At 44.5% G+C, this 13,178-nt stretch overlaps 1 protein-coding gene across 3 annotated transcripts; it reads right to left on the bottom strand.

The window, feature by feature from the left end:
* Positions 1–1,574: 1,574 nt before the first annotated feature.
* On the bottom strand, positions 1,575–12,864 carry LOC140207558 (uncharacterized). Of its 3 annotated transcripts, XM_072276098.1 has the most exons (3): positions 12,818–12,854; positions 10,848–10,939; positions 1,575–3,772 (listed from the first exon to the last, which is right to left on the bottom strand). In XM_072276098.1, exon 3 carries the CDS (start codon positions 3,363–3,365, stop codon positions 2,229–2,231), a length of 1,137 nt encoding a protein of 378 aa, XP_072132199.1. In that variant the 5' UTR covers positions 3,366–3,772; positions 10,848–10,939; positions 12,818–12,854; the 3' UTR covers positions 1,575–2,228. The 3 variants fall into 3 exon arrangements, with proteins under 3 accessions (XP_072132199.1, XP_072132201.1, XP_072132200.1); XM_072276100.1 differs by lacking the exon at positions 10,848–10,939 and having other exon boundaries at positions 12,818–12,864; XM_072276099.1 differs by lacking the exons at positions 10,848–10,939; positions 12,818–12,854 and adding an exon at positions 12,534–12,811.
* Positions 12,865–13,178: the final 314 nt, after the last annotated feature.

The following is a 13,178-nucleotide window of genomic DNA, read 5'->3' as shown; positions in this document are numbered from 1 at the left end:
TCATTCCCTAACAGCAAAGTAACAACTTCCACCTGTAAACCGGAGCATAATCTGAACTTAACAGGTCCTGAAACCAACCCTGATTGTAAAGTTACCCTGTGCAATGGCACAGAAACCATGCCACTCCCAATGCCTTTAATAAGATTTACCTCACCAATGTTAGTCTCATCACCAAACTTTAGAACGCTGTCTAACGTAACTTACTGAGAAGCCCAGTATCTCGAAGAATTTTCACTGGTACTGGGGTTGACCCTTCCTTTACTAATATAAACCCATCTGACATAAAATGATCGAATCCCTTCTTAACTCGGTCAGACCTCTCAGTCCTTAACTAAGCCTCAACAGAATGTTCAGAACCCTGTGGGTTTATATGTGCTTCAACATACAGATCACAGGCATTTCGGACGGCCTCCTTTTCCTTTTTCTTCTTCAGGATGGAATAATTAGCCATCATATGACCAGCTTTCTTACAATAGTAACAAGAAAGATCAGAATATTTCTCCTTCAACTGCTTCCCTTCATCCTTACTCTTGTTACTAATCCCAGCTTTAACTTCTGGTTTACCCTGGTTATTCCTGCTACTCTTTTGGAAGCTCTTATTCCGGGTAAACTGAACCTTATGAGTTAAAGCAAACTCATCTGCTAATCTAGCAGACTCCTGCAAAGTGGCAGCATCCTTTTCATCTAAATATGTCTTCATGTCATCAGGGATGCACCTTTTGAATTCTTCAATTAAAACCAACTCTTTCAAGCTGTTAAAATCATCATTTACATTTTCATATGTGCGCCGGCGTTCAAAACACACAAACTTCTCATAAGCAAATTCCATACAACAATTTTCTTAAATTTCTAAACCTTTGCCTGTATGCTTCTGGGACCAACTCGTAAGCTTTCAGCACAGCCTGTTTCACAATGTCATAATCAGCTGCTTCATCAACTGTCAAGGCAGAATAGGCTCGCTGAGCCTTCTCCTTAATTACACTTTGTCAGAGAATTGGCCAACCCACTTTTGGTCACTTTAAACTCTGAGCAAACTTCTCAAAATGCTGGAAGTATTTATCAACCTCTGCCTCATCAAATGGAGGTACCAATTTAACTTCCTGACTGGACTCAAACTTATCACCAGAGTGTAACACTAGACCCCTTTGCAGCAATCTATCTTTTCCAGCTCAAACAGCCTCTGTCGTTTTGCTTCCTCCCTCTGTTTTTCAATTTCACCTTTCCAAGTTTTAACCTTTTAGCAATACTCAACAACTCAATCCTTCTGGCATCCTCTAATGCTTCAGAGGTTGGCGCTTGCAGAAATCTATCAACATCCATTGCCGCTGATTTTTCACACACAAATAAATCAAAAGGGATTTACCAATGAAATTGATAATTAATCAATCAATATGCCCCCAAATTTGTTCATATTCCAGGCGCAGGCCCCAATTTTCTTACGAACTGTAACGCTTTAGAAACGAACCAGCAGCAATAGACTACACCAGGCGTCTGGTTTTGATGTTAAAATCACTATCTTTATTAGTATCTACTTATAAGATAGTAACTTAAACAAGATAAACAAAATTGAACAGTGTTACGTGTGTGTGTGTGTATATATATATATATATATTTAAAGATAACTCCCAAACTATTGAGCTTAGAGTCTTGAGATGGTAAAGTATGAAAGTTCAGTTCACCCATGGAATAGTTGATGAGAGAGAGATATTTGTAATCCAGGGTAAATGTCGAGACAAGGCAATTATGTCAAATTCCACAGGTTCCACGGTGGTAAAACAAGAGAACAGTCGCTGTAGATTTTATCCTTGTCGTTCTAAATCCACGTACGAATTATCACCGAAAGGGACTTGTCACAAGGGGTATCATTTTCAAGTGAATTACCAGACCATACCCAGGCACATAAGACATAAGTGGTCTTCACAAATCCGATCCACTCCAATGGATCAAATGAGGTGATAACCACACATTCGATGTTCACTGAATCAATATTTAACCCACCCTTGTGGGCATAGGAAAGTTCTAAACAGTGACCCTTGGCCACTAGTTCCCTTCTTTCGATCCTTCCATTTTTTCTCCTTTGTCTCCATCTGACTCTGAGTGTCTGTGTCCTTGGTTAAATCTAAACAAGCTGCGAGTGATGTAAACAAGCTGAAAGTCAGACTGATTCGCCTTCTTAATCTCTCCCTCTCCCTTAAAATGACAGTCCACAGGAAATGAAACCTCGAGATTCATATCAATGCCCGCTCCCCAATGTGAACTGACTGGTGTGCCAGTAGTTGGGATGACTGAGTGAATCCTTTCCCACAGTCTGAGCAGGTGAACGGCCCCTCCCCAGTGTGAACTCGCTGATGACTCTGTAGGGTGGATGATCGAGTGAATCTCTTCCCACAAACTGAGCAGATGAACGGCTTCTCCCCAGTGTGAACTCGCAGGTGACGCTGTAGGGTGGATGAATGAGTGAATCCCTTCCCACATTCTGAGCAGGTAAATGGCTTCTCTCCAGTGTGAACTCGCTGATGACTCTGTAAGTCAGATGATCGACTGAATCTCTTCGCACATTCTGAACAGGTGAACGGCTTCTCTCCAGTGTGAACTCGTTGGTGACTCAGTAGGTCGGATGATCGAGTGAATCTCTTCCCACATTCTGAGCAGGTGAATGGCCTCTCCCCAGTGTGAAGTCGCTGGTGACTCAGTAGGGTGGATGACTGAGTGAATCCCTTCCCACATTCTGAGCAAGTGAACGGCCTCTCTCCAGTGTGAACTCGCTGGTGGGTCAGTACGTGAAATGAATGAGAGAATCTCTTCCCACAGTCTGAGCAGGTAAAGGGCTTCTCCCCAGTGTGAACTCGGTGATGACTCTGTAGGTTGGATGACTGAGTGAATCCCTTTCCACATTCTGAGCAGGTGAACGGCTTCTCCCCAGTGTGAACTCGCTGATGACTCTGTAGGTCAGATGACCGAGTGAATCTCTTCCCACAGGCTGAACAGGTGAACGGCGTCTCCCCTGTGTGAACTGACTGGTGTGCCAGTAGGGTGGATAACTGAGTGAATCCCTTCCCACAGTCTGAGCAGGTGAACGGCCTCTCTCCGGTGTGAACTCGCTGGTGCACCAGTAGGTCGGGTGACCAAGTGAAACCCTTTCCACAGTCTGAAAGGTTGAATGGCCACTCCCCGGTGTGAACTGACTGGTGTCTCAGTAGCTGAGATGACAAAGTGAATCCCTTCCCACAGACTGAGCAGGTGAATGGCCTGTCCCCTGTGTGAACTCGCTGGTGACTCTGTAGGGTGGATGAACGAGTGAATCCCTTCCCACATTCTGAGCAGGTGAATGGCCTCTCTCCAGTGTGAACTCGCTGGTGAGCCATGAGGTCAGATGACCGAGAGAATCCTTCCCACAAATTCAGCAGATGACTAGCCTCTGCCCAGTGTGAACTGTCTGGTGTGTCCACAGGTGAGAAGACCGACTGAATCCCTTCTCACCCACAGAACAGGTGAATGGCCTTGACCAGTGTGAACTTACTGATGTACCTTCAGCTGAGATGACTGAGGGAATCCATTCCAACAGTCTGAGCAAGTGAATGGCCTCTCCCCATGTGTAAAATGATGGGCGTGCCAGTCAGTCAGATGATCGAGTAAATCCCTCCCCACAGTCTGAGGAGGAAGGATGATCGAGTGGTTCCCTTGCTCCACTTCTTAAATATCTGGACAGAGACAGCAAAAGGGGTGTGTTGTGTTCAAGATTCCCATAGACAAATTCCTTGTAGTTTTTAACCTGTAAAAAGATTTACAAAATCCATCAATGGGTGAAGGACAACATTTCAGATGAGATCACTTTAGTCACCAAGGCGCGATCTGACATCACACTGTTACAGTGACAGTCAACCCAAGTTGGAAGGAGAAATCATCTTCTAACTGTGCAGAGTGCTGGTATATGGAATTAAATGGTATCTGGTACCTGGAATTAAACTCTCTGATGCTCTTCCTGTCTATATACGAATGGTGCATTTCTGCCGTCTCAAATCTGTGACTTGGATCAGATGGACTCTCTCCACTGGTATTATTCCCTGTTCCCACTGAGCTACATAGGTCTCTGGCTCCACAGTAACTGAAACACTCTCACACAAATAGCCTTTGTTGACCTGCAGCTGGGATTTTCTTTTATGCACTGTTAATTTAAAGTGCCACAGTTTAAACACCGTATAAAAATTTGCTGCTGAGATGAATGGTTGGTCTGTTAAAAGGAATTAAAGTGAATATTAGTATTATTTAAGGTTCTTGTCACAGTCATAGAAAAGTACAACACAGAAACAGACCCTTCGGCCTATCTAGTTTGTGCTGAACTAAACTTTCTACTCCCATATCTCTACCATCCAGGTACCTACTCATACCTCTTAAGTGTCGAGATTGAGCTCACATTCACCATTTGTGCTAACTGCTCATTCCACACCCGAATGACCATCTGTGTGAAGAAGTTTCCCCTTATTTTCCCCTTAACGTTTCACCTTTCACTCTTAACCCACGGCCTCTGGTTGTAGTCTCACCCAATCTCAGTGGTAAAAGCCAGCTTGCATTTACCCTATCTATACCCCTCATAATTTTGGTACTCCTCCATCAAATCTCCCCTCAATCTTCTACGTTCCAACAAATAAAGGCCTGATCTGTTCAATCTTTCCTTATAATCAAATTCTCCAGACGTGGCAACATCCTTGCAAATTTTCTCTGAACTCTTTCAACCTCTAACATCTTTCCTGTAGGTAGGTGACCAAAACTGCACACAACAGTGCAAATTAGGCCTCACCAATTTCTTATACAACGTCAACATAACATCCATCTCCTGTACTCAGTACTTTGGTTTATGAAGGCCAAGGTGCCACAATCTTTCTTTCCGTCCCTACCTAACTGGGGCACCACTTTCAGTGAACTATGGACCTGCGTTCCCAGATCCCTTCCTTCTACATCACTCCTCAGAGCCCGACCAGTCACTGTGTAAGACCTTGTTCCTACCAACGTGCAACACTTCACACCTGTCTGCATTAAATTCCATTTTCTGTTTCTCAACGCATTTTTTCCAGTGTGTCCAGATTGCTCTGCAAGCCATGATAGTCTTCCTCACTGTCCACTACACCCCAGCCTTGGTGTCAGCCACAAATTTGCTGATACAGCTAACCATGTTATCATCCAGATATCTGACATAGATGACAAACAACAACAGATCCAGCACTGATCCCTGTGGCACACCACTAGTCACAGGCCTCCAGTCAGAGAGGCAACCATCTGCTACCACAGTCTGGCTTCTCCCAAAGACAGTGTCTCATCCAATTTACTATCTCATCTTGAATGCTGAGTGACTGAACCTTCTTGACCAACCCCCCATATGAGACTCTGTCAAGTGCCTTGATAAAGTCCATGTAGACAACATCCACTGCCTTGCCTTCATCCACTTTCCTGATAACTTCCTCGAGAGACTCTATAAGATTGGTTAGACATGACCTACCATGCACAAAGCCATGCTGTCTATCCTTAATCAGTCCACATCTATCCAAATAATTATATATCCAGTTCCTGCACATACGTTCCAATAACTTTTCCACTACTGATGTCAAGCTCACCAACGTATAATTTCCTAGTTTATATTTGGAGCCTTTCTTGAACAGCGGAATAACATTGGCTCCAAACCTCCAGTACCTCACCTGTCACTGTGAATGATTTAAATACCTGTGCTTGGGCCCCACCAATTTCTGCACTTGTCTTCCACAGGGTCATAGGGAACAACTTGTCAGGCCCTGGTGATTTTTCCATGGTAATCTGCCTTAAGACAGCAAACACCTCCACCTCTGTAATCTGTACAGGGTCCATGAAGTTGATGCTGCTTTGCCTCACTTCTATAGACCCTGTGACCATCTCCTGAGTAAATACAGATGGCAAAAAAATCTCCCCCATCTATTTTGTCTCCTCATATGGATTACCATTCTGATCTTTCAGAGGATTAATTTTCTCCCTTGCAATCTTTTCACTCTGAACATATCTGCAGAATCCTTGAAGATTCTCCTTCACCTTGTCTGCTGGGCAACCTCATGCCTTCTTTTATTTCTTTCATAAGTGTTCACTTGAATATCCTGTACTTCATAAGTACCCCATTTGTTCCTATTTACCTGTAACTGGTATGCACCTCCTTTTTATTGATCTGGGAGATGAAAGCCAAAGGGGTGATAGAGCTGCATGGTGGAAGGTGGGTTTGTGTGTGTGTGTGTGGGGGGGGATTAAACTAAAGTTGCTGAAATTTTTCATTCCTGACTTTATCTGAAGTCTGAACAACATCTGTCTCCACAATTCTGCACTATATGTTCTGTTATTCAGGCTCCTCATGTTAGCCATTTCAGCCCTGGGAAAAGCCTCTGACTATCCACATGATCAATGCCCCTCATCATCTTAGACCCCTAAAAAAGGCTTTAAACATAAACAAGGAAATTATACATGATTTGAGGATTTGTTAGAAGTATACAAAATTATGAGGGTATGGATAGGGTTAATGCAATCAGGCTTTTACCACTGAGTTTGGGTGGAACGACAACCAGAGGTCATGGGTAAGTGGGGAAGGTGAAAATTTAAGGGGAACGTGTGGAAAACCTCTCAGTGAAATGGTTGAGAGTGTGGAATGAGATGCCAGCACAAGTGATGCATGTGAGCTCGATTCCACCATTTGATGAGAAGTTTGAATGGGTATCTGTGTCCTGAGTAAATACAGATGCAAGAATGCTATGTAAAATCTACCCTATCTATTTTGCCTCCTCGTATAGTCATAGTCATGCTTTATTGATCCTGGGGGAAATTGTTTTTTGTTACAGTTGCACCATAAATAATTACTAGTAATAGAACTATAAATAGTTAAATAGTAATATGTAAATTATGCCAGTAAATTATGAAATAAGTCCAGGACCAGCCTATTGGCTCAGGGTGTCTGACCCTCCAAGGGAGGAGTTGTAAAGTTTGATGGCCACAGGCAGGAATGACTTCCTATGACGCTCTGTGTTGCATCTCGGTGGAATGAGTCTCTGGCTGAATGTACTCCTGTGCCCACCCAGGACATTATGTAGAGGATGGGAGACATTGACCAAGATGGCATGCAACTTAGGCAGCATCCTGTTTTCAGACACCACCGTGAGAGAGTCCAGTTCCATCCCCACAACATCACTGGCCTTACGAATGAGTTGTTGATTCTGTTGGTGTCTGCTACCCTCAGCCTGCTGCCCCAGCACACAACAGCAAACATGATAGCACTGGCCACCACATGTCCACACTGACCCCCTGGATGGACACAGGGGTCACCAGTACCTTAGCTCTCCTCAGGTCTACCACCAGCTCCTTAGTCTTTTTCACATTATAGATACCATTCACAGTATAGATTACCATTCACTGATCGTCCAGAGTGGGCACGTTTCTGCACTGACCTTCTCCATGTTTCTATGACAAAGAAGCTGGCCAAACTTGATTGGAAGGGGAAACTGGTAGAAACTGATAACAGAGCAGCAATGGCTGGAGTTTCTGGGAGCAATTCGGGAGGTGAGTGATAGATACATCCCAAAGAACTGGAAGCATTGTAAGGTCTGGAGGGCAGAACCATGGCTGAAATGAGAAGCCAAAGCCAATGTAAAAACCAAAGAGAGGGCAAACAAAAGAGCAAAAACTATTGGGAAGCTTTTAGAAACCAACAGAAGATGACTTCAAAAAAAGTCAGCTGAGCTCAGGGCGTGGAATTATAATATTGTAGTCACTAATGAGTCTTGGTAGCACCCAACAGCCTGAGGCACTTAGAGAAACAAAATATCCGGGGCCTCAATATCTCTGGAAAACCAAGGTTCCCTGCACCAGTTACCAAACTTTTATTTTGACAGGCACATACAACCCTCGAAACTTCACTTCTGAAGAACTCCCACTTACCAAGTGCTCCTTTGCCGGAAACATCCTGTCCCAATTCACACTTGTCAGATCCTTTCTGATACCACCAAAATTGACCTTTCCCAAGTTGGAATCTCAACCTGTGGTCTAGACCTCTCTCTTTCCATATTTACTTGGAATCTCATGGTATTATGATCACTAGGTACAAAGTCTTCCCATACACTAATTTCTGTCACTAGCCCTGGATCATTTCCTAATAGCTTATTGCACACTTCTACTTTGAGAATTCTACTGGTTGAGAGCACATTTGACAAACTCTGCCCCATCTAGTCCTTTTACAGTATGGGACCCCCAGTCAATATATGGAAAGTTAAAATCACTTACTGTATCAGTCTTTGTTTCTGGCATAGTCTGTGATCTCTCTGTAAATTTGTTCCTCTCAATCCCTCAGACTTTTGGTTTCAACCAAGTCCCAGTAATGGTAACAATATCATAATTCAATACACTGAGCTCATCTGGCTTTCCCATGATGTTTCTTGCATTTGATTTACACAGCTCAGTACATTCGAAGCACCATGCTCAATCTTTTGATTGTTGACTTTGTCTGAAGTTTGAACAACATCTGACTGGTGTCAAGAAAACAACCACTTCCTCGATGTCACAGAAACAAAGGCGCTGGTTGTGGATTACAGAAGGAATGGAGACAGGCTAACCCGTATTGACATCAATGGATCTGGAGTTGAGAGGGTAAACAGATTTAAGTTCCTCGGCATAAACATCGTCGAGGATCTCACGTGGTCTGTACATCCCGGCTGTGTGGTGAAAAAGGCACAAGCATGCCAGTTTCACCTCAGAAGGCTGAAGAAGTTTGGAACGTGCCCCCAAATGTAAAGAACTTTCTACAGGGGCAGAATAGAGAGCATCCTGACTGGCTGCATTACTGCCTGGTATGGGATCTGTACCTCTCTCAATCGCAGGACTCTGCAGAGAGTGGTGCGGACAGCCCAGTGCATTTGTAGATGTGAACTTTCCACTATTCAGGACATTTACAGTGACAGATGTGTAAAAAAGGGCCTGATGGATCACTGGAGACCTGATTCACCCCCAACCACAAACTATTCCAGCTGCTACCATCCGGGAAATGGTACCACAGCATGAAAGCCAGAACCAACAGGCTCTGGGACAGCTCCTTCCACCAGGTCATCAGACTCATATATTTATGCTGATACAATTGTATTTCTATATTATATTGACCATTCTGATGTACATACTGTTTATTACAAATTACTACAAATTGCACATTTAGATGGAGGCGGAACATAAAGATTTCTACTCCACATGTATATGAAGGATGTAAGTAATAAAGTCAATTCACTTCAATGACTCCACTATCTGTTCTGGCATTCAGGCTCCCATCCGCCCTGCAACTTCAGTTTAACATCCACTAGCACTAGCAAGCCTTACCACTAGGATATTAGTCCCCCTTCTAGTTCTGTTCCCCTAACTAACGAATCCCCTTTGACTTTCCTGTGCCAGCTAATTCCCTGCCAACAGTTTCTAACGTGGTCTACCTGTTGTCCTGGGGGATGGCCACAAGAGTACTCTGTGATGGCTATTTCACCTCATTCTCCTTCCTGACTCGCATCCAGTTTCCTGTGTCCTGCACCTTGGGTGTAACTCACCTCTCTTCGTGTCATCCCCTCTGATTTCTGAATGATCCGGAATTCATCCATTTCCAGCTCCAACTCCCTAACGTGCAGGGTCATAGGGAGTCAGGAATGTGAGGGTATCAGGGACACTGGAGGTCTCCCCTCCTTCCCACTAATGTCCCCTCTAATTTGTAATGACCAGTGTCTGCAAAAATCTTGTGCTGCACAATTCTTGCCCAGTGACAACATGTGAAAACTGAACTTTATATAGAGAGGTATTCATTTCAACAGCGAGCAAATCACTGGTGATAAGAACTTTGATCTCCTCTGGGTTCGATTGAGTTCATCTGCACTCTCACACAACCTATGTAGCAGGCCTATAGCAGGTAATGAAGGATTTTCTAACCAGTGCTTTTGCACACGGCCTATATGTGATTTTCTTGCTAAATGATGCTTTAAAAAGTCAGATTTCCAAATATCACTCCACTTCTTCCCACTTGCAAATTCTCCAGCAACTTTTGCATTGCCACAATACACACAGATAACACCAGTTTCTATACTGGACATAAACATTTCTCCTGAACCCTCCCCCAGGTGACTGATGGTGGTGAACTTAGTGATGGCAATACCAATGAGTATTATCTCGCAAGACAATCCAGGTATTACCTAACCGGAAACCTTGGTTGCAGTATGAGGTCGTCCCTTTTAAAGGCTACTGCTGTGGCTTTTAGGTCCGGGGGTACCAGTTGCTACACGGAATCCAGGTGTGAACTCCGGAAAGCCATTAAGGGCACCAAGAGGCAATATCAAGCCAAGTTGGAAGTCCAGGCTAACCAGAGGGATGCGGCAGGGTCTAAATGAGATCACTGAGAGCAAAGAAAAGGCTGGGAATATCAATAACTGTGACACTTCTCTTCCTGATGAACTAAATGTATTCTACGCAAGATTCGAACAGAAAAGGAGCATCCCGCTTCCTCCGGATGAACCGGACCTGGTGGCATTGAGGAGGGCGTTAGAATGGCCTTCCTGAGATAAATCCAAGGAAGGCCTCCGGCCCAGGTGGCGTCCCAGGACAGGTTCTCTGGGCCTGTGCAAGCGAGCTAGCTGGAGTGTTTGCTGACATCTTCAACTGCTCCTTGCTTCAGTCTAAGATCCCCTCGTGTTTTAAGAAGGCATCGATAATCCCAGTGCCGAAGAAGAGCAAGGTGGCATGCCTGAATGACTATCGACCTGTGGCTCTGACATCAATTGCTATGAAGTGTTTTGAGAGATTGGTTATGGCACACATCAACCACAGCCTACCTGTCAACCTCGACACTTTGCAATTCGCCTACCGGAGCAACAGGTCTACGTCAGATGCCATCTCTCTGGCCCTACATTCCTCCTTAGGACACCTGAAGAATAAAGACGCATACGTAAAGCTCCTTTTCATTGACTACAGCTCTGCCTTTAATACCATCATTCCAAATAAACTGATTCCTACGCTCCAGAACCTGGGCCTTAGCGCTCAGATCTGCAGTCGGATCTTCAACTTCCTCACAGACAGGACCCAGGCTGTAAAAATAGGGGACAAGCTGTCCACTACAATCACTCTGAGCTCCAGTGCCCCACAAGGCTGTGTACTCAGCCCCCTGCTGTACTCACTGTACACCCATGACTGTGTAGCCAAGTTTCCATCAAACTCAATATATAAGTTTGCTGATGACACAACAATTGTAGGCCGTATCTCGGGTTATGATAAGTTTGAGTACAGAGAGGAAATTAAGAACCTGGTGGCATGGTGCAAAGACAATAACCTATCTCTCAATGTCAGCAAGACGAAGGAATTGGTTGTTGACTTCAGAAGGAGTAGCGGACTGCACGACCCAATTTACATCAGTGGAACAGGTCAAAAGCTTTAAGTTCCTCGGGGTCAATATCACAAATGACCTGACTTGGTCCAACCAAGTAGAGTTCACTGCCAAGAAGGCCCACCAGCACCTTTACTTCCTGAGAAAACTAAAGAAATTTTGCCTGTCCCCTAAAACCCTCACTAATTTTTATAGATGCACTGTAGAAAGCGCTCTTCTTGGGTGCATCACAACCTGGTATGGAAGTTGTCCTGTCCAAGATCGAAAGAAGCTGCAGAAGATTGTGAACATGGCACAGAACATCACACAAACCAATCTTCCGTCCTTGGACTCACTTTACACTGCACACTGTCGGAGCAGCGCTGCCAGGATACTCAAGGACACGGCCTACCCAGCCAACATGCTTTTTGTCCCTCTTCCCTCCGGGAGAAGGCTTAGGAGCTTCAAGACTCGTACGGCCAGATTTGGGAACAGCTTCTTTCCAACTGTGATAAGACTGCTGAATGGATCCTGACCCGGATCTGGGCCATGCCCTCCAAATATCCGGACCTATTTCTCGGTTTTTTTGCACTACCTTACCCATTTTTCTATTTTCTATTTATGATTTATAATTTAAATTTTTAATATTTACTAATTTTTAATATCTTTAATATTTAATATTTGTACTCCAGGGAGCGGAAGGCGCAGAATCAAATATCGCTGTGATGATTGTACGTTCTAGTATCAATTGTTTGGCGACAATAAAGTATAAAGAGAAGGGCAGTAGTCTGTCTCATTGGAGTCTGGAACATTTGTGATGTGAAAGCTACTTGTTGTTCCGGGCAAAGGTGCTTGGTATCATTATGTACCCAGAGTGAATGGGTCAAAACATGTCCTCACGGGTAGAAAGGTCCAGAACAAGAGGAGGTAGAACAAGCAACACACACAAAATGCTGGAGGAACTCAGCAGGCCAGGCAGCATCTATGGAAAAGAGTACTAATGCTGAGTTCCTTCAGCATTTTGTGTGTGTTACTCGTTCTACCTCCTCTTGTTCTGGACCTTTCTCGCCGTGAGGATATGTTTTGACCCATTCACTCTGGGCATCTGCAGACTTTCTCTTGTTTGTGATTGGAGGCAGAACAAAGGTGATTTTCTCACCTGGTGATATAAAAGATTTTGTTCCCTTTCTCCGAGTTCCCAATCCTGCATTTAGACAGCTGGAGCTCAGCTTTGTCTGAGAGATCCATCGGCTCCCATTCCCTCATCAGCCGGAAGCTTCCCGGGGCCCGTGTTCGGAGCCTGGGGCTGAAAGAGAGGGAAGGGAGCAGGACTGTCCCGGGATTCCAGGTCACGATGTCCGGAGTTCACAGCAAATGTCCCCGAAGTCGGTGTTGAAAAACCCGCGCCCAGAGATTCATTCTTGCCAGCAGCTTATATCTTACCTGAGCCGATTTCCTGAAGCCTACGGATACCCGAGACTATTTGCATACTGCACGCATGCGTGATATTCGGGACCATCGGCAACCCTGACGCCTGCGCATTCGATCGATGCTTCAGCGACAGCGAAAATTGCAACGCAGAGGTTTCTGGGTAATTACGGTGCCATTAAAGGTTTCTGCAAGCAAAGGTTTCACGTCCGTACCTCAGTTTTTTTTTAAAATGTGGATAACTGAGCAGCTCTTTTAACGCACAAAGCAGCTCCCATAAACAATACACTTAATATCAGCAAACTTTCCTCGTTTCTGATGCCAAAGTAGAACCTTCTTACAAATGCAGATATAAAACACGGGGGACCACCAAGCT

This window comes from Mobula birostris, chromosome 13, assembly GCF_030028105.1.
Source record: "Mobula birostris isolate sMobBir1 chromosome 13, sMobBir1.hap1, whole genome shotgun sequence".
Classification (NCBI taxonomy): domain Eukaryota; kingdom Metazoa; phylum Chordata; class Chondrichthyes; order Myliobatiformes; family Myliobatidae; genus Mobula; species Mobula birostris.
Note: the sequence above shows the minus strand (reverse complement) of the source record. Positions and strands in the feature narration are given on the sequence as shown.